Below are 20396 nucleotides of genomic sequence, written 5' to 3'. Positions count from 1 at the left end.
AGTATTCTCGTTGCAGTAAACTATTTCATGGTGATTTATATCGTAGTTCGATTGTTCTTTACTAGATGGCGTTTAAAAAAAATATGGCTATATCTTTTTATTTATTATTTCAACGTTATTATTAGATTTGATATATAATATATAAAGGTCTTAAAAGTGTGATTTAAATATTTAAAAGTTAATACTGGAACTTATGCGAAAAATATGTGTAAAAATTGCGTAGAACGGATGTGACGGTATAGTCAACTGAGTCAGTATTTTGGTAGTTGCACATTAATCCGGTAGGTGACAGTGTTACAAATAGATTACAAAATGTAAATTATTTAAAAAAATATTTAATTCATGTAGGCACGAATATTCATACAATATAAGCACTTTACAAATCAAATATAAAATCACATTCAAATATTTTATAAGATCTATCAAAAGCAATCTTTAGAAACAGTTACGTTTGCTGTTTAGTGTTTGCAATTTGCATCAGTTCAAATAACACATCGACTAGTAACGGTTGTCCTCGCGGCATCGTGGTTTTATTTCCGCGCCGGTTTTAAAAATGCTCGATCAATCTCAAGATTCAGACGTCGTTGAAGATGATTTTAATAAACCGGTGGAATCCATAATGCGATGCGAGGATTTCAAAAGTAATTTTGCTAGAAAGCTATCCAATCGGTATATTTCCTGGACTCCAGGTGTGAAATCCAAGGATTCTGCCCTAAAATTATGCCAAACTGACACACAGAAACCAAAAATAAATGTAAGTAAATCTTTCGATTATTTTGAGTTTTTTAATGTTTGCCACTATGCTCTGTTAATCCGGTCAGCGAATATAATAATGTTGTATTATTGTAAATGTTAATGATGTGATATATATTATTAATGAAACAATGTGGTTTACTGTTTTTTACTTATAAGTAGCAAAATACAGCAACGATTATTAATTATTTAATATGCAATAGTATAATTCCAGTGTATTAGTGGGTACAATTTAATCAGAGATCTGACCTATAAAAACTGCAAGAAACATTAAGTTCAATAAGTTTGTTGTAAGATATTATGCTTAATATAAATATAAAAGAGCAACGGTAGTCGACTTTATTACAGAATATGCACATTGTTATCAAATAATATTTATGTACTACTACTTCCGAGTCACCCTCATTAATGCAGGGAAATTATTTTGCGGCGTACCTATTAAAAAAAAAAAATATATTTTCTCAATGTATACTCAACTATCTCTCGCAGCTGAGCGTAACCTACTTATAAAAATAAGTTTTATATAAAAACAATCATGAGTTTGAATCAGTACTTTTTTACCCTTTTTTAATGTAATGAATTTTTTCATTAATTTTTAAGGCCTATCAGTATCATGGCTGATTTATTCTAGATACTCTGTGACGCGATTTATATATATTTTATTCTGTGTTATTCATACTATGGGGTGTGAATTGAACCAAGCGTTGATTGTGGCGGAAGTATACGGCAATACAATTGTTTGTTAGAAACGTTCGTGATATGAAAGGAAGATAAGGTGGAGGCATTGTTTCTCGGCCCTCATATCTCCTTGTTAACGTTATGTGGGAATCATAAAATCAATTTTATATACTTGATCTGGAACTATTACGAAACACTACTTCCTACGCGGCGCATCCTCAGTTGTTACTGTGGTAGCTGGTAAACCGATTATGGTAAAAGCATAGAAAATACAATTTACCGGAGAACAAAGCAAAAATATCTTCATATTTAATTTATAAAATATCTTTATTTTTTTTGTTGCAATCGCATGTTCTTTACACCGAAGCACAGAACATACCTTGTTTAATGTTTTTTTTTTTAAATTGATTGATTGATTTTTAAATTGGAATTCGGAATAAAAACTGTACGGATTTTTTATCCTTGAAAGTTGGATTTTTCTTAAATCAATAGATTTAAGAAACTACTCTAACTACTTACTCAGACGACTTGGTTCGGAAATACTTCGGTGGGCAGCTGGTTCCACATAGCGGTGGTGCGCTGCAAAAAGTGCCTAAAAAAAATATATTTTTAATCGTCATAATATAAGAGGCACATATAGTATATAAACGCAGTATTAATTAATACATTCACATAACCCATGACTCTTGCGTATCCGCATATACATATATCAAATGAAATTAACATTGCTATTTTACCGACCCAGCCAGATTTGGGCAAAATCTTAATTAGCGATTAAAAGACATTTGATTTAAGGTTTCAGTGACACGTTTACTTGATCCTATTAAATGTTTGACCTTGACTTATTTAAAACTTGACACACCTGGTCGTTACACCTGTAAGGGTTTTGTTGGAATCAGTCAAGCGTATGATACATCCGGGACGTAGCTTGTACAATAATGTTATTTGGTTGGATGCGCGGATCATGATTATAGGGCGTGCAAATTTAAGTTACTATTAACTTAGTCCTGGGTAAGTATCGTTCGTACGGTGAAGGACAACATCGTGAGGAAACCGACATGCTTTAGACCGAAAAAAGTCGACGGCGTGTGTCAGGCATAGAAGGCCATACTGATCAGATTTAAGAAACAAATTATTACGAAACGGATACAGATTTCTGCGGTCCAGACCATGAGGGTTGTAGCACCACTGTTTTTTTTTAAATTGGTCAGGTATTAGTCAAAATCACTATTATTTGTAATATACATACAGCTCGTAAAATGTATTTCTTTGTTATATTTAAAAGCACAAAAAAATCGTTTTGCTTCGATAGACATGGTAAACACCTAGAGCCTATACCATGACCAGTGTTAGTAAAATTGTTTTATTAAGATTTTAATAATGACATCTTTAATCCTTTGCGTTAAGGTGTATTCTACAATGCACATTTATTACAATTTTATGTAAACCTTATAACAGTTTTTTAGTGTTAATTTTGCTTTGACGGTTACACTCCTGTGGTCATAGCAGATCGATACATAAAAAAAGAAAACTGCATACTCCTCCCTCAAAGGCCGTCAACACACCAATCAAAATCGGTATCCATGGGCGGGTGGCCTTTTTTGATGTCCCGTAGACACGTTTGCCCTTCTAATCTATAAAGAAAAATGGTGTATAAACTTTTTGCAAACGGACAGGAGGCAAGTGACTCCGCCGCCCATGGACAGCCCAGTGGCAGAGGGCTCGTGGGTGCGTTGCCGGCCTTTTAAGTATTGGTACGCTATTTTCTTGAAGAACCCAAAGTCGAATTGGTTCGGAAATACTTCAGTGGGCAGCTGGTTCCACATAGCGGTGGTGCGCTGCAAAAACTGCCTAAAAAAATATATCTTTAATCGTCATAATATAAGAGGCACATATAGTATTGGTCTAAGATCCCGCTATACAACGACCTTCACCGAGATGCTTATTTAATGAAACTTATTTTATATATAATTTAATATGTCAATAAATATAATCCATATGGGTTGCCTAGCAAATTTCAGTCCAGAGTATTTTTAATGAATTTAAAAAAAAAAATTTTTTTTAAACATTTCACCGGTATGATTATTAGATAAATTCTATACCAATCGAAAGTATGAAGCCCATAGAATATGCAAAAGTTAGGTTGTTTTTAATCAATTAATTATTTAAGTGTATATTTTTTATGTGACACTAAAGTATATATACATCTTTAGTATAAAAGAAGGTTATAGTGATACATATATAATACTACCCTGATTAAAAATATTGATTGAAAAAAGTTCAAAAAATTTACTACATGCTTATTATAAAAAAAATTTTTTTTTTTAAATATTAATTAAACATAATCTGGACTGAAATTTGCTAGGCAACCCATATGGATTATATTTATTGACATATTAAATTAAATATAAAATAAGTTTCATTAAATAAGCATCTCGGTGAAGGTCGTTGTATAGCGGGATCTTATACTATATATAAACGCAGTTAGATAGAACTAACGCGGGTGAAACACATAGCTAATATACGAGTATGTATAATGTTTAAAGATACGTTTTGTTTGTAATTTTATAAATTTTGCTAATAATTTAATTAAGTGGAGATTATAATACAAACTACGAACTAAATGAATCGTAACACTAATAAGTTAATTCCTCTATATACGGAAAAAAGTATCGTAATTTCAAGCATGAATACACATGTAAATATATGTTCTAAGAAATATGTAAAATTAGATATAGTTTTTTTGCATTATATAACAGAAACTAACGTAAGTAGAAATTACATTAAATTTAAAGCTTAATATACGAAAAGGGTTGACGATATTTGTTTTCTAAATTTTGGCAAAATTAAATAATTGTTTTTCTAGTTCTAAAGAAAAAAAATATACAAACGAATTTCGATTGTATTGCTACAGCAATAAAGCGTTAGTTCAATAATATTAATAAATAATTCAGGAAAAATTAAACCGTCTTCAAATACATGTAAACATTATTCACCTATATCTCAAAAACTACTGTGCTGCTTTTGATGAAACTCGGAGAAACAGAATATGACTTTTAGATACTACTCAAATATTATAAAATTCTAACAATAACATACATACAAATCAAACAGACCTCCTTTATCGATGTCGGTTAAAAATAATGGTAGATAGGAAGTAAGCAGCACGTAGAAAGAATTGCTTTCCAGAGTTCCCAACGTACGTACGTTTAATTACGTACATGTCGGGCAATCTCATAACGATGTACGATGCCATGCGTACGCACATACGATACTTTTGTAACGTCTAGTATCTAGAACTGGTATATCCTAATAGTATATATAATTTTGATCCAATAACCAATATACGATTTTACGGCCCCGGTACGAAATCTAATTCAATAATTGTTGTGAACACTGGTGCGTACCGCCGCCCATGGTCGCCTGCAACACCGAGATGGAACCAGATGCCCGCTTAAGTATTTCCGAACCAATCCGACTTAGGGTCTTTCAAGAAAAAGGCGTTACCGGGAATGTGAGCGTCCATGGGCGGCGGTATCACTTAACATCAGGAGAGCCTGCGCGTTTTCCGTCTATTATAAAAAACAGCGTACTTTTTATGCTCTTTCCTTCAAGAGACTTACAAGTCTAAGTCGTTTGTCCAAAATTCCAAAATGTTTACTATGAATTAACCGATCTGGACTCTGGAGCCTACATCCCTACTACGGTCATTGTGCGTGGACGTCATCTTGAATTAAACTCGTATTTAAAAACCTATCTAGAAAAATGGTATATTTACTTCATAAAGTTTTTATAAAAATGTCGCTATATTGTTGATGTTCGTGACATACTTAAGAGGCACTTAACATCAAAACAAGATCATATACGAAACGGGTAATAAAGATGACTTGCTTTTTTCACATTCCTATATAAATAATGTCTCAATGTAACAAAAAAACTATTAGTATAAGATCCCGCTATACAACGACCTTCACCGAGATGCTTATTTGATGAAACTTATTTTATATTTAATTTAATATGTCAATAAATATAATCCATATGGGTTGCCTAGCAAATTTCAGTCCAGAGTATGTTTAATTAATATTTAAAAAAAAAAGTTTTTTATAATTTGCATGTAGTAAATTTTTTGAACTTTTTTCAATCAATATTTTTAATCAGGGTAGTATTATATATGTATCACTATAACCTTCTTTTATACTAAAGATGTATATATACTTTAGTGTCACATAAAAAATATACACATAAATAATTAATTGATTAAAAACAACCTAACGTTTGCATATTCTATGGGCTTCATACTTTCGATTGGTATAGAATTTATCTAATAATCATACTGGTGAAATGTTTAAAAAAATATTTTTTTTTTAATATTAATTAAAATACTCTGGACTGAAATTTGCTAGGCAACCCATATGGATTATATTTATTGACATATTAAATTAAATATAAAATAAGTTTCATTAAATAAGCATCTCGGTGAAGGTCGTTGTATAGCGGGATCTTAGACCATATAGATATATTTTATTTCAAGTGCTTTATAATTGTGGCTTACGAGTTGCGACCTTTTCAGCTAGGATTCAATATTTTCTTTAGCACATATAAATATACTTGTCTTATATTTGAAATAACAATTCAATTTATTTGATTAATTTTTAACTAAAGATGAAGTAAATTAAATAACAACAAAGGACCTTCATACATTGAAAGAAATTAATCAAACCTATTTTTGATTTTGAGGAATGAACACTTGTGCATAGAAATAATTTTTTTTTAATACGCTTATACCTACATTACTATATTGTAAATTTCCACAACGTTTTATGTTCGTAAGTCCATATTTTAATCTTGTCGTGAGCGCTGTCAAATATGTCAAACATCACACGGAGAAAATGGTTTGACAGCTCCTGAAACTAGATTAAAGTTTGATTGACGTTCTAGGACACGGGACTTAATGACGATGACGTGAATTTTTTATAGAAATTTCTTTTCTTGTTTGTTTCAAATTATAATATCCAAATTTATTCGACGAATAAAGATGTAACAAGTAAAACATATCTTATATAAAATCATCAAAAATGTTGTTAATTATACAAAGATGTTATTCTAAATATATTTTGAGTAAGCTAACGTTTTCCAAAACTGTATAACATTCAGTTTAAAAATAATGTAACAATTTATCAGAAACATGCTGGAATTTAACAACAGTTAATATTCGCTCTACGCTACAATTTCTATTTCAATCCGTCCTAAAACAATAACAATAAGCTTTTCTATTTACCAAATATTTCCATTATACACGCTACACAGTAGTCCTTGATAATGTAACGTGCAAAAAAATATGCACACATTTAACTAAAGTACTCATCTCACATCTGTCACTTTCCAACAAAGCATTAATACAAGAAGACAGAAAGAAACATAAGAAACTTTAGTTGATTTTTTGTTTAATATATTCGCTATGTTATAATTCTATGGCTAAATTCAATACATGCGAATAATGTTTTTATTACTCAGACAAAATTTATTAGGGCTATTATTGGCGTTGGCAAGTTGTAGACCAATTTTTCACGAACCTGGTACTGCTGCTGGTACTGGTCTGACAGTACCAGTACCAGCATTATATGTTCTAGAAGTAGTTGAAAAGTACCCAAATTTATTCAAAGCATTTTTACAGGCACGCTTTTTGCTTCTTTAAAGTCAGCGAGTTGATATACCTTCTTGAATATACAGTCGACGCTCCATAATTTGACACTCGTTAATTTGAATCACTCGATAATTTGAAATTTATCTCTGGTCCCTTGAGTTTCAAATAATCGAGAGTCGACTGTATTGAAAGAGTGAAACTGGGAAATCGGGTTTTATGTGTTGCACTAAAAATCCTAGAAACCTTATCTATCAAACTATTCTGCTCCAGATTTTTATTTTAAATAAATCTTATTTACGAATATTACACACTTAAAAAAATCACATTTGTTTTATTTGTAATTTAAGAACATTATTCATAAAGCACATGAGAGTGTATTTGTCAAGTTATGCTTAAACTTGACAAATACACTCTCATGTGAAAAAGTCACATTAAAGATATGGCAGTTATAAGAAGTTTTTTAGCAATCGACATTAAGACGAAAAGCTAGTTTTTAACGAATCATTTCCAATTTTAGTTCTTGAAACTAGTTTTGCACTGTACTATTGAACCTGACGTCCTTGGTCTTTAGAGTCGTTGACGGTATTCCGTTAATAACGGCCATGATTAATTGTTTGAAGAAGTTGGCATTTTATTAAACGTCTATTTCAGTAAACAGTTCTTAGTGTTATACTTGCTTGCAAACAGAACAAATATACGCGACATAATGCTTCGGCTTAAATACAAAATGGCAAAATCGGTCGGTCGAATTTAAATAACACATTAGTTGTAACTATGGTAACAATTACGAATTCAAACATCGAAACCATGCTAAACAAACACTAAAGAGAGTACAGTGTTTGTAGTAGTTTTATTATTTTTCATGGATCTTTGTAGGCAATTTACTGCAAATTTTAGGCTCAATGTAAGAATATAATATACGTAATATACTACATAAACGTAATTTAAATAAAAAGTAGGAATGTTAAAGTTATTAAAATTACATTAGGTTGATGATACGGTGCGACATCGCGGGACATTTTCTTTAAAAATGTTAAAAAAAGGTATCCTATCAGTTGCTCATTTCTGCCTTTAAAGCTGATGTTTAGAAACCTTGTCAATATGAAAACAATAAAAAAGGCAGACTATTCCAGTTAAATTTTTTTTAAGAATTTTATAATAATAAAAAAAAATGAAATGCACGCTTGGTAGACCTGCAGTGTTCGTTTAAAAACCCTGCGAACGACCGCAGTGAAATAGTCTGCCACAATCGTAGCGCTGCGCTTTTTAGTAAGAACGTTTCAAAAGCGTTGACAAAAAAGTGTGCTATATTATTTTCTCGTGTCTACCTCTTTGACTGTTTATATTGCTTATACAAAAAACATAAATGAGGCCGACACCCAGGCCACTGATATTCCGAAAGCAGACCATTTGAATTGAATGTTATTTACTTCAGGTAACATTCTTCAGATCAGAATTCATATATTGTTCGCATATCAATAATTTACACAACAAAAATAGTCATACTACGAATAATGGCATTAATTAGCCATAATAACCGCTTCTCCTCAGATTCGCGGACTTAAGTTATGTAATGGTTAAAATCAGTAACTAAAATGTGGGCCAATTTTTTTGTTATATTCTTATAAATCGAATGGACCCAATTACAGCTTCGAGCAAATGATTGTCACTTGATGACTTGTTATCATAATTCTCACGGATTGATAACATTGGAATTTGATAAGACGGCAATAGTAACCAGGTTAAACTTATCAGAAGGTCAGAATTGTAGGCTCTGTCTGAAATAAAGCCTCTTGCTACGCGAGAACGATATTAATAATTCAATTTGTTCTCTGCCTATGGTGGGGTTGTGAGGGCCCGACCGACACGATGTGGACAAGGCTACGCTGTTACCGTGTCCTGCCTCGGGCGATTGCAGCGAGTCCCACATAACCCTTCACCATCAGGCAACCGTGCCGCAGTTGGGTATGCGTAACGCATTTCCCCACGAAAAAAAAGGTTACATATATTGCCTAGAGCGACCCCTGAGCGAAGTAAATGTCAAAGTCAAAAAGTATTTGACAGAAGATTAAACAAGATTGATACGCGTAGATATACGCGTAGTCTTTGAACACTTGAGGTACTGAATAATAATTAGGTGAGACTAGCTGTTGCCCGCATTTGTAGACTTTGACATATCGATTTATGTTATCCTATACGTTTATCAAATACAAGTACAAAATATTTTTTTTCTTCCCGTTTTTCTCATGAATAATATTTTACATGAGGAAAACGGAATTCAGTGAAAGAATTACATAGACTATAGTATGGTTTGAATAATTTTATTTTTAATTTAATGCAGATAAATAATATCGAGCAACGATATTATTTTAATTTGTCTGCTCTCGTTTTTTAACTTCCTACTTTAGAAGAGAAGGTTCATCTCTAGTATTTAATATACAAAAGTGCGTGTATGAGATAGATTAATTAATTCCTGGCCTTTTTTGATTTGATGCTTGCAAAATCTATTATGAAATTGCTGTTTTGTTGAACAAAACTACTTGCTTCAGGTTTGATTTTGAACAAGCATGGTTACGTGCATCTGTATGGCCTTTGGACTTGGTAGTCTCTTCTAAGCATTTGCTGCAATTGCTTATTTCATCACGCCTCTTGCTCCCTAAACTAGCATCTAAATCACAAAGGTTAAGTCACACGGTTTCACATAATATTACTTAACGTTCTGCGCGCTTTCTCTTATATCTGTAAATTCATAGGAATAATATAATGCCTAACGTATACGTGATCTCTAAATAACTATTGTATGGGATTTGTTTTACATGTTGTTGGTTACAAAAAAAAGCAGTGGCGGTAGAACACGCCGTCGACTGTTTTGGGTCTAGGACATGCCTGTTTCCTCATAATGTTTTCCTGCACCCTACGAGCGTGTGTTTAATACAGACACACAGCCGGGGTCCGCACCTACGACCTAAGAGTTGCACCCTAAAGCTACTGGTTTTCGTTGCTAGAAATAGAAGTCATATTTTCGGTTGTAGTAAAAATTCTAAACGGTTATTCAACGATTCTTATATAATTCCATACCGTGTGTTATGCAATAAAAGTTTATTTGCAGTAAGCAGCCTCTTCCTTCAACTCCGATTTCCGTTTGAGCTTATAAAATGCAGTATTAAAGTCACGGCGAACGAGGAGTTCAGGTTTTGGCTAACACTTATTTTTACTCTTATGTTCGTAAAGTTCTTCTATTATAAAATTGCATTTCTAGTCTAATGTTGTATAATCGAGCGTGACACAGTTGTATGCAAATAAAACTAAACAAAGGCGGTGGTACCGTAAACGTGTGGGCGTCAGAATAACATTGTTTTATAAACATACCCAGATTACGGTATTTGTATTAATCGAGGATGATCGCATCCTTTTTATTGTTTTATTATAGTATGGCTGTGCACGATTTCACGAACGTGAAACGCTTTTGTTAAATAACGTTTTAAATAAGGAAATAATTAACTTAAAAAGTTTGTAGTAAGTATTCGTTTACGCACCGCTCACAGCGGAAGCTCTCAATAACGCATAATTTTTCTAATTTCTGCACCATTTTTCTCTAATGCTATGCTATTATATTGGTACTAGCAACTAGCGGAGCATCACAGAAAGATGTGAGCGGTGTCGATAAGGGACTTTCCCACACATTTTTTTTTATTTTTACAAAAGAAATAAGTATAGTATCAGTAATAATGGTGGACATTATTATAAAATATGGTTGGGCCTAAATGTGGTGAGGGTTTGCTCAATCTACATTAAAAAAAACAAAGGTTATACAATTTTAATTTTTATTATTGCCATATAAAAATTCAAAACAGAAAACTACACAAATCCCTTCAGGTGACATAAATGAAAAACTTTACGGCACCACAAGAAGAGACTACAATAATCAGCACCTTGAGAAATATTGTTTTAAAAGATATACAGAAATTGCATAACATAAACTTTCCAAATTATTCACAAATAAATCTGTTTAATCTGAAGGAGACAGGATAACACTACGTAACGCTTATGAATTATTCTCAGTCGATTACCGAGATTTAAAATTTAAAAGCGCTGAATCCGTGATAGTCTTGTAAACGGTATCTAACCATTATTTAATTTCTTCAAAAGAACGATAAGTTGGTCAAAGATTTACTGATAAATGTTTTTTTATTTTTAAACGTGATTTACTATGAACAAGTTGACTACATTAATAACAGTTATCGGAAGACTCATTATTATCGAGTGTTCTAGTTTACTATAGCTTTATTTATTTTAGAAGAAACTTCTTCAATAACGATCTCACTTATAGTAGAACGTCAGTCCCTTATGCGAATAAAATATTTTCCCGCTTAAAACGCGTCTTTCTCTGCGTGAAGATAATCTGGAACAATTTTCGTCGGCAATTAAACATACCAATATCTCCAAGTAAAAGCAATGAAGACGATTATATCGTACTGGCATGAAAATATAAGCTGAAGTCAGTGAAATTAATTAGCTTTTATCCATGGTTTCTCAGCGCAGGCATTGATAAGTAATCTGTCTGTGATGATAAGTTTTCCCCATTATCGCGTGGTAAATATCTAAGTGTAGAAAATTTATTTACATGGAAATCTTAGGTGTACTGCGCCATCTATATTTCATTTACAATTACCCAATAAACGCCCCCTTTCCTATTAATATTCAATTCGAACTGGATGAAATAATAAATTGTTTATTAATGTAATTCTAGTACCACAATGTTATCCACCACAATTCGTCTTTTGTTAGTTTATTAAAGAAAGTTCTTTTCGTAATTATATTTTCCAATAGTACAAGTCTGGCATATCCTCGCCGGCCTTAGTATTTTCAAGAAAGACTATAGCGTCTGTTTAATTACATTTTTTGCGTCCTTTTACTGCCCGACACTTTGATTATTGTTTGTATCAACCGAACCAACAGAAAGTTGACATTAAACTATTTAACGTAAATTGACGAATTACGTTATATTACGTATACGTAAACCAATATATTATTTCAATCACGCATAAGGTTCGTGTCTGTGCTTTATTTACATTAGATCCGGCAACGCATGCACATTTAAAAAATTAAAATGCGTCGCGATACTCAGTCGTGCGGCTGTTGTGCGTGAGCGCAGTTATTACGGCGACACACAAGTAATTACAGGAGTTCAGTCTTCCAAACTGATCATTATTGATAACAAATCATAGATAAAAGATAATGAGATCTGAAATAATCGATTTGTTCAGTCGAGTTGAATACAAGATCCAGTTGTAATTCCTTATAGAAATCGAAATTAACTTTGAACTAATCTAACTCCCATGTCAAAATCCAACACGCTGTAGTTATAATATGCGTGTCATAGCTCCTGGTGCGACTGTTAATCCACTATGTATCGTGTGACGTTATGTAAAACGTAAACCTTGCTGTTTGTCTGCGATTAAATTATTGGTGTGTATTGTACATAATCGATTAAAGGTCTTGTTACTTAAATGATGTTTTTGTTTTATAATGTGAGCATAATTTAGGAAAAAAACGTATAAACGAAATTGTATTTTCTTAAAAAGGACTACTTCGGTGAAGAATTCTCGGTATTAATGTCATAGTGAAATCAATGAGTGGAAAGTGGACAAAAAATTTCATTATTACAAATTTTTTGTGTATAAGCGATGTCAGGTATTCATAAAAATGAAAGAGCTATTTGGTCCACTGAAGCGTTTCGTCTCGAATTACAACACAACGGATCTCGATTTCTGTTAATTTCAATTTATTAAAAGTTTTTGTCTTAAAAAATGTGTAGTTCATGCACCTTGTCTATTGCGTTCATTCGCGTTTTGTAAAGATATCTAAGACTACCTTTATATTAGAATATTTTTACTAATTAATGGATGGCATTAAGACTAGGGCTTGTATACATTATGTAAATAGATCTGTTGTCTGCGTGGAATAATACAAAGGGTTTTCGACATTAGTTCTTATAGGTTTTGCGTTATCCCTTACATACTGCATCAAAAAATATATCAAATTAGTGCCCATACAATTGTTTTATATTTACGTAAATATACACGTTATATATTCAAATATATTGTCCTAACACTTACAGCCTCCATGGTCTAAACTCTAAACTGTCGGGATTGTTATACTCATGAGGACAAATTGTAAAACGCGGCCTAGAAATATATGAATTTGTTACCGTGGTTACCATTTTGTTTAAAATATCTTAACAATGGTAACAAATAGATATTTTGTACTAAAATGCCGATGTTGTCATGGAAATGTACGCCTTTGATTAAAACAATTGTTTTTAATTGGTTTACATAAGACTATATTATAAACAGTATATAATAATATATTTATTTATTAAAAGGACTGCAATACTCCTAAGATTGTGGAGTACCTAGGTATGTTAGATTAATATGTTATTTAGGTAATGTGATAAGATATTGTGAGATATATCTCATGACCGAAATATTATATAATTTTGCGTTATTATTCACAATCTCTTATAACCCCATAAATTTTAAGTTTGAAAGTTGTTTCTATTATTTAAATGAAATCCGTTTTTCTATAATCTCATAACATACAATGCCAAATACTATGAAATCGTGGAATATTAATGACGGCCGAGATTCAGATTTACGTAAACATTTATTCGTGATATTAAAACTATATTATATTATTATTACTAGAAATTTTGCGTATTTATAGCTATAGCAGATTTAAGTATGAAACATTTTAGGAACACTGCAATTTAATATCTGCCTGGTTCGAGTTGCCTGGAAGATAAGGCGGAAGGCGGTCCGTTACATTTGTACTTATTAACGAGTTTTATTAGTTTATAGTGTGCGAAGCAGTAGAAATAAATAAAAAGAATATATGGAATATTGATATTTGATCTATGCTCACGTTTCCCTTTATATCTGTTAACGTAAAATTGTAAACACCGTTAGATTGTAATCTATCTCGCGAGATTATAAACTGTCGAAAGATTGTGAACCTCAGCTTACTGCTTACAATTTAACGTATTATTATTCGGTAGATTGTACTACACTAACTTAGTTATTTACTTAGATTTTGGTCACTCAAGGAAGTACTTAAAAGTAAAGACTTCCCAATAGTAGCTAAGAAAAAGGTTCAATCTATGTATCCTACCATGTGTTACATACGGCTGCGAGACTTGGGCTTTATCTCAGAAACATCTTCTAAAGTTGAGAACATGCCAAAGAGGAATGGAAAGAAGCATGGTGGGTGTAACACTGAGACATCGAAAAAGAGCAGAAGAGATCAGATCAACGACCAAAGTAGAAGACATTATAAAGAAAATAAGGCAGTTGAAATGGCGCTGGACTGGGCACATGACGAGAGATAGCAGGTTGAAATGGACAAAAATAATTACAGAATGGCAACCACGTGATGGAAAAAGGAAAAGAGGAAGACCGACCAAGAGATGGGCAGACGATATTAAGATAATAGGAGGCACAACTTGGACAAGAAGAGCTAATAACAGAAAAGAATGGAAACAGCTGGAAGAGGCCTACGTGTCACAGGACACGCTGATCACCAAAAGCGGGTCATATGATGCATTAGATTAAGTTTTATTTTATTTATGTGTTAGAATTAAGTGTTTTTTATGTAACTTAAATAATTGTTATTACATTGTATGGGGGTCAGCAATAAAGGCTAATCAATCAATCAATCAACTTAGTTATCATTCAAACTTCTTTGGCCAATTACAGATTAATTTTACTTTCCAACAATTTCATATAACTACCGAATAATAATACGTTAAATTGTAAGCAGTTCGTTGAGGTTCACAATGTTTCGACAGTTTATAATCTCGCGAGATAGATTACAATCTAACGGTGTTTACAATTTTACGGTGACATATCGATTTCAAACACTAAACTATACAAAATGAGACATACGTACATATATCTGGTATGTAATTGTGTTATACTATTCGAAAATATTTTAAAAATTGTGCGCGAAGAAATCTTTATACGAACGCGCTCCCTTTATACTTCTAGCAACATTCACACCTCCAAATACAAATAAGTATGTATTATTTAAACAACTAAACGAATTTAAAGCATATAGTTATAGTTTAAAATTGTATGAAAAATAAACATCCTATGGATAACAACTTTCGAAAGAAACATTGGACGGAACTGAGCCAACGTGTATACCTATTATAAAATCAGCTTTCGTTCCTTCCTTCTAGTATCAGGTTTGCCTTTAATGTTTTATTTCATAATTTTGTCATAGGAAATAACAGTTCCGTTTGATATCAATGATATCCTGCACTCAAAATTGTTTGTATATATATTTATTTACTTTATCTATCTTATGTTATTTTTCGAACGCCGAACTCGAACTTTTATCTGTCTGATTAAGTGGTATTTTTAAAGATTTCTGTTGTTTAGGAATAAAACTCAGGATTTCTTAGTTATACGCTTTATAGTTTACCTAAGATAGGTTTCTTTGAACTGAAGTGAATAAATTGGAAATAACTTATAACGTTTAAGCGTGAAAGAATATCAGTTACAGTCTACGTGCAAATGTATAAAAAATACAAATAAAAAATGTTTCAGTACTTGATATGTTTATACACGATTGATTTCTATGATGCTCTTATCACCATACACCAATAAAGGATGTATTTCATGGTAGTTGCTATAGTAACGAAAGGTTACCGACCTATTTAATCTATGGATGTATATATTTGTTACACCTGGTGGGACACCGTGAGTTACGTTTCCTTTAATTCACTAGAATAAGTACGATGACTCACCATCAGAAGAAATATTTTTTCTCACATATATTGTTGCGATAATTTAGTACTTGACTGAGTAAATATAATCTTTAGTCAATGTTATTAGAGTTAAGCAATAGTTGATAAAGATAACACTTCAGCTTAATTTAAACAATCAAACCAATACAAAAAAAAATAGTTTAATTGCGACAGCTGTCATTCTTCGAAAAGCAGGTACCTTCAATGTTTCAACACCTGCTCACATTAAGAAGAATTATATAAATAAAAAACACACTGCTTTACTTTCAAGGGGTATTGTAATAAAGTTTCAATGCTATTATTTCTTACAATATGAGAGGTGACTACTCGCACTTGCCAGGGACGGGACGCGAGGGTTGGGCCTTATTACTTCCGAGGGTCCGCGCCGGATGCCACCGTCACGCGTCGCCGCTTGCGCATGACGAGTTTGCCTCACCTCAACACTAACCGACCAATTCGTATAACCATTACCCACCTAACAAACAGCAGAATTAAAAGGCACGCCTAAATTCACCGTTTAAAACAATGAGTCAGAGTTGCATAACAACAGTGAAAATAATACGGCCTGAACTCAACTCAATTTCTCGTCATCATTGACCGATTTAAATGGGTGCGTATAGGCATCTAGCCTTGGTGCGTGGTTCCAGCCTGCTGGGTCCAGACATATGAGATTTTTGTAACCTAATATGGTGACTGGATACATCAGATCTGATGCACGTGTAATCGATATATTGTAGTAAAATGTATGTCATTCCACGCGCTTTCCATTTCAAACGGTCTGATTCTCTACTATGACAATATATAATAATCACAGCTACCTCATATGCAATATTACAATATTTTCAATCAAAATGTTCTAGGAGCTCTACCCATCACAATAGCTACCTTATTATTTGGATTGAGGGCACTCAGTAGATTAAATCAAGTAGTTGGAAAGGTCTTTGTACTATATTGTTTTTTGGTAGTAACTTGTACGCCATATAAGACACGGTCTGCGGAAATGGCTTGCTCACGTCGATGTTTTTATAATGTATAACCGTGACGACCTTTGTTTTAAGTGTTGTTCTATTCGTAATACACCATGCAGTCGGAAATATACATACTTTCAAATACATATTCTTGGTTTGATTCTAAAGAATCTGCTGATAACGGGTCGGTAAGGTTGTTGCATTGTTCGCATACAGGTCAATCAGCAAGTGGTTGTAGCAAAACCGTGGGATTGCCATGACATTGCCAATTACAATCGATCCATACTTTTTGTCACTTGTTCACAAAGCATGTACCTCTATGTTTTAAAATTCCGTTACTTGGTTTTTGTAACCTTTTTACTGATGCGACTCACCTCAGCTGATTTTGTAGTGTTAAGTTGAAAAGATATAGGCTATATGGCTTATCGTTGAAGTATGGATACACTACAATTAGAGATCGTATGCTCTGTCCCAAATTCAAATTTTCGTCATAATGCAATTCAGGTCAATTTTTACTATTCTTTTTCACATCATTTAATTCTCTTTCATATCTTTATAGTACCATTATCTTGAAAACGTTCCCAGCATTATTATGTGCTAAAATGTAAATAAATATGCAGTAATTTAAGTGAAACTTCCGCACTATGCATGATTTCTCGGATTCCAAGTTCAATTGTAGTTTAATGATCGGTGATAGTAAAATGACACAGATTTGCGACGTATGCTGTTTTTTGTTGCAGGTTCCAGAAAGAATTGAGCAATGTTCTCAACTTTCGGCGAGTATTATGGAGCAAAATGGAGAAGTAGTTAAACCACCCGATAAAACTATTAAGAACAACGACATTCATAACACAGAACTTAATGCCTTAAATATGGAGGTTGATACTTTGCGGTGGCAGTTAGCTCAGGTAATTCAACAATTAAGATTTTTATTAATTTTAAGTGTTTATTTTTGCATACTTGCTATTTTCTATGTATATTGCGAATGTATGGCATTGCGAATTGCGAAATATAATAATTACGCAACTTGTAAGATAGATGTTTTTATTGCATAAATGTTTTATCGTACTTTATTGCAGACTGAAACAAACCGGCAGATGCATATAGCTTTACTTAAACAAATAGTTACATTCCTGAACAGAGTGAAAGAACATATAGAGTGCCAGAAAACTGATCTCGATCCGGAGGAATTTTCAAAAATCGTACAAAAGTCAAATTTAGACTTGCCACGTTCAAAATCTGTTTTTCACGTAGATAAAAATGTAGAGTACTCCATAAGTCCCACCAAAAAAATTAGTACAAAGAAAATCAGTAAATCCATAAATAATGTAAATGGATTCAAGGATTGCAATAATTTTTGGTAAGTATTACTTTGTTTAAATTAAATTTAACAGTTGTAATTGTATCGTTTTAAAGTTACTGTACTAAAGAGAATAACTCTTGTATAAAAACCCAGTTTTTTATTAAAGTTGATGAGTCGTCCTTGAAACATTTAAATATAACACCGGTTTTTATATTGATAGTCGTTTACTGTTTTGCGTGTTTTGCTTATAATTTTTTGTAAGAGTCTACGAAATTACAATATAAGAAGAACCGTTATTTTAAAAAGTTTCGCTTGAAGTTCCGTAACCTACCTATAGGTGATTAACCTTGTCCGCCTTCCAACCTAAAACTCTTGCTTCCTCGGGACTCGAACTCAGGACGTCCGGATAAATTCATGGAACCTTCTTTAGGAGGGAAGACGGTTGGTAGCCGTGATGATCTAAGACGGTTGCGTATTCAGATGAATTCATTAGTTGTTTTTTTTTACAGTAAATAGATAAGTTGAACAATGATGAAGATAATAAACATTTAAAGTTATTAATAACTAAATATTTTTTGTTTTACATTGAAGAAAATTTAAATGTTGTTATTTCAGGGGATATCCAAAATTACCTTTGGTTTCGGAAAATGAAATTGCGAAGAAGCTTTCTGAAGAAATGTCACGCTTAATCACTCTTGCCAACACAGTCCTAAGCACTAAGTTACCTGATCTTACTTGCACCGTTTCACTAAATGGAAATGAGCAATACCTTAAACTTATCGAAGAAATGAAGATTGTTGAAACAGTACCAGACGAATCATTCACATCGCAAAATTGTATTGTTGAGAAAAGAAATGAATCAGACACTTCAAGCCTTAAATATAACAGCCTCTCCTTCACCGATTTCAGCAAAGACACAATATTGGGTGTCATTCAGGCACACATCCCAAACAACACCACGCAAGCCCCGTTCAACCACATTTTAAGAAACGACTCTATAACGCATAATGAAAATAAACTATCTCAAAGCCCATTTATTTCACCCGAAGAGAAGTCGTGTAATATTGATAAAAAGACGGATTTTAATCCCGTTCTAAACTTTATTGAAGACGAAAGTGGGTTTTCATCTATGAATTCATTTCAAGAGATTGGAATACCTATTATAAGCATAATTCCACCGTCACCAAACAAAGACATCGCTTATATGGACGAGTTTCCTGATGTTAACGAAACTGAAAAGTGGAAGACTGACTCTATCGAATTTGATAAGCAAAGCGTCAAGGTGTTTTGGGTTTAATTTATACATTAATGCACCTTTGTGTTAGAACTGTAAGGTTGAAATTAATATATTAGGAGCGTAATACTTTAATTTACGATATAAGAAAGGAAATGTACGCAATAAAATTTGGCATTTATAATTTTACTTATTTATAATTATTATTAATATACTGCCGTAAATTAGAATATTAATATAGATGCATGTGTGAGGCAACATTGTGTTTTTATGGAAAAATAAATGCCTTTACTTGTAATTTGTGTTTAAAATACAGTGTTTAAAAATTTAACTTAACCTTCAAATACATGTCGAAAGTCGAAATAACCTCGTTGTGAACCTTGATATTTCTGTGTTAATTTGCAACCTAATTTCCCTAGAAACTATGGCTAACGTAGAGTACCATAAAATATGATATTTAAATTTTTCACCTGGTGTTTAGTACCAACAAATTGGAAGTTTGCTTGATGCATGAACCTTAGGACCTTTGTTCTTGCCATGACCTTCATTTGGATTGAATAATCTTTAATAAGTTTTAATATTCTTTTTGGTTTGGAGTACTACACATTCATGCTTTTGCTTCTTGAACGGATACACGTACTCGACGTGTTTTACAGCAATCTTGGCAGCGATAGAGATAGATGTGGTACATCAGACTGCCTGGCAGGCTCAGTAATTTTTTGACTTCGTTTCTTCGGCAATAGATGGCGTTTATATTTTAGTAGATCTAATAATAATATCAAAGAATATTCTGCAGACTTAATCTGGCAATAGCTCGCGGAAATCTTGCTGATACTAGAAACGTCATGTTGTAAAAATTATGTAATAAATTCGTGTTCATATTCGTAAATGATGTTTTATTTAGATCATAAATTTATACGAACATGTCTTGGCCGATACTTCGAACCCTTTCGAAGTTTTAATGATTGATTCGATTTTTATATTATTAATATTGAAGAATGTTTAAT

General features: G+C 32.5%; 1 protein-coding gene across 1 annotated transcript; it reads left to right on the top strand.

Annotated features, from left to right (window-relative positions):
- The first annotated feature begins 467 nt into the window (after nt 1–467).
- LOC125062669 lies at nt 468–20391 on the top strand. Its single transcript, XM_047668734.1, has 4 exons — nt 468–754; nt 17593–17760; nt 17932–18212; nt 18771–20391. The coding sequence occupies exons 1-4, from the start codon at nt 554–556 to the stop codon at nt 19450–19452; spliced, it is 1332 nt and encodes a 443-aa protein (XP_047524690.1). The 5' UTR covers nt 468–553; the 3' UTR covers nt 19453–20391.
- Nucleotides 20392–20396: the final 5 nt, after the last annotated feature.

This window comes from Pieris napi, chromosome Z (assembly GCF_905475465.1).
Source record: "Pieris napi chromosome Z, ilPieNapi1.2, whole genome shotgun sequence".
NCBI classification, from domain to species: Eukaryota; Metazoa; Arthropoda; class Insecta; order Lepidoptera; family Pieridae; genus Pieris; species Pieris napi.
This window is presented reverse-complemented; position numbering and strand designations above follow the sequence as displayed.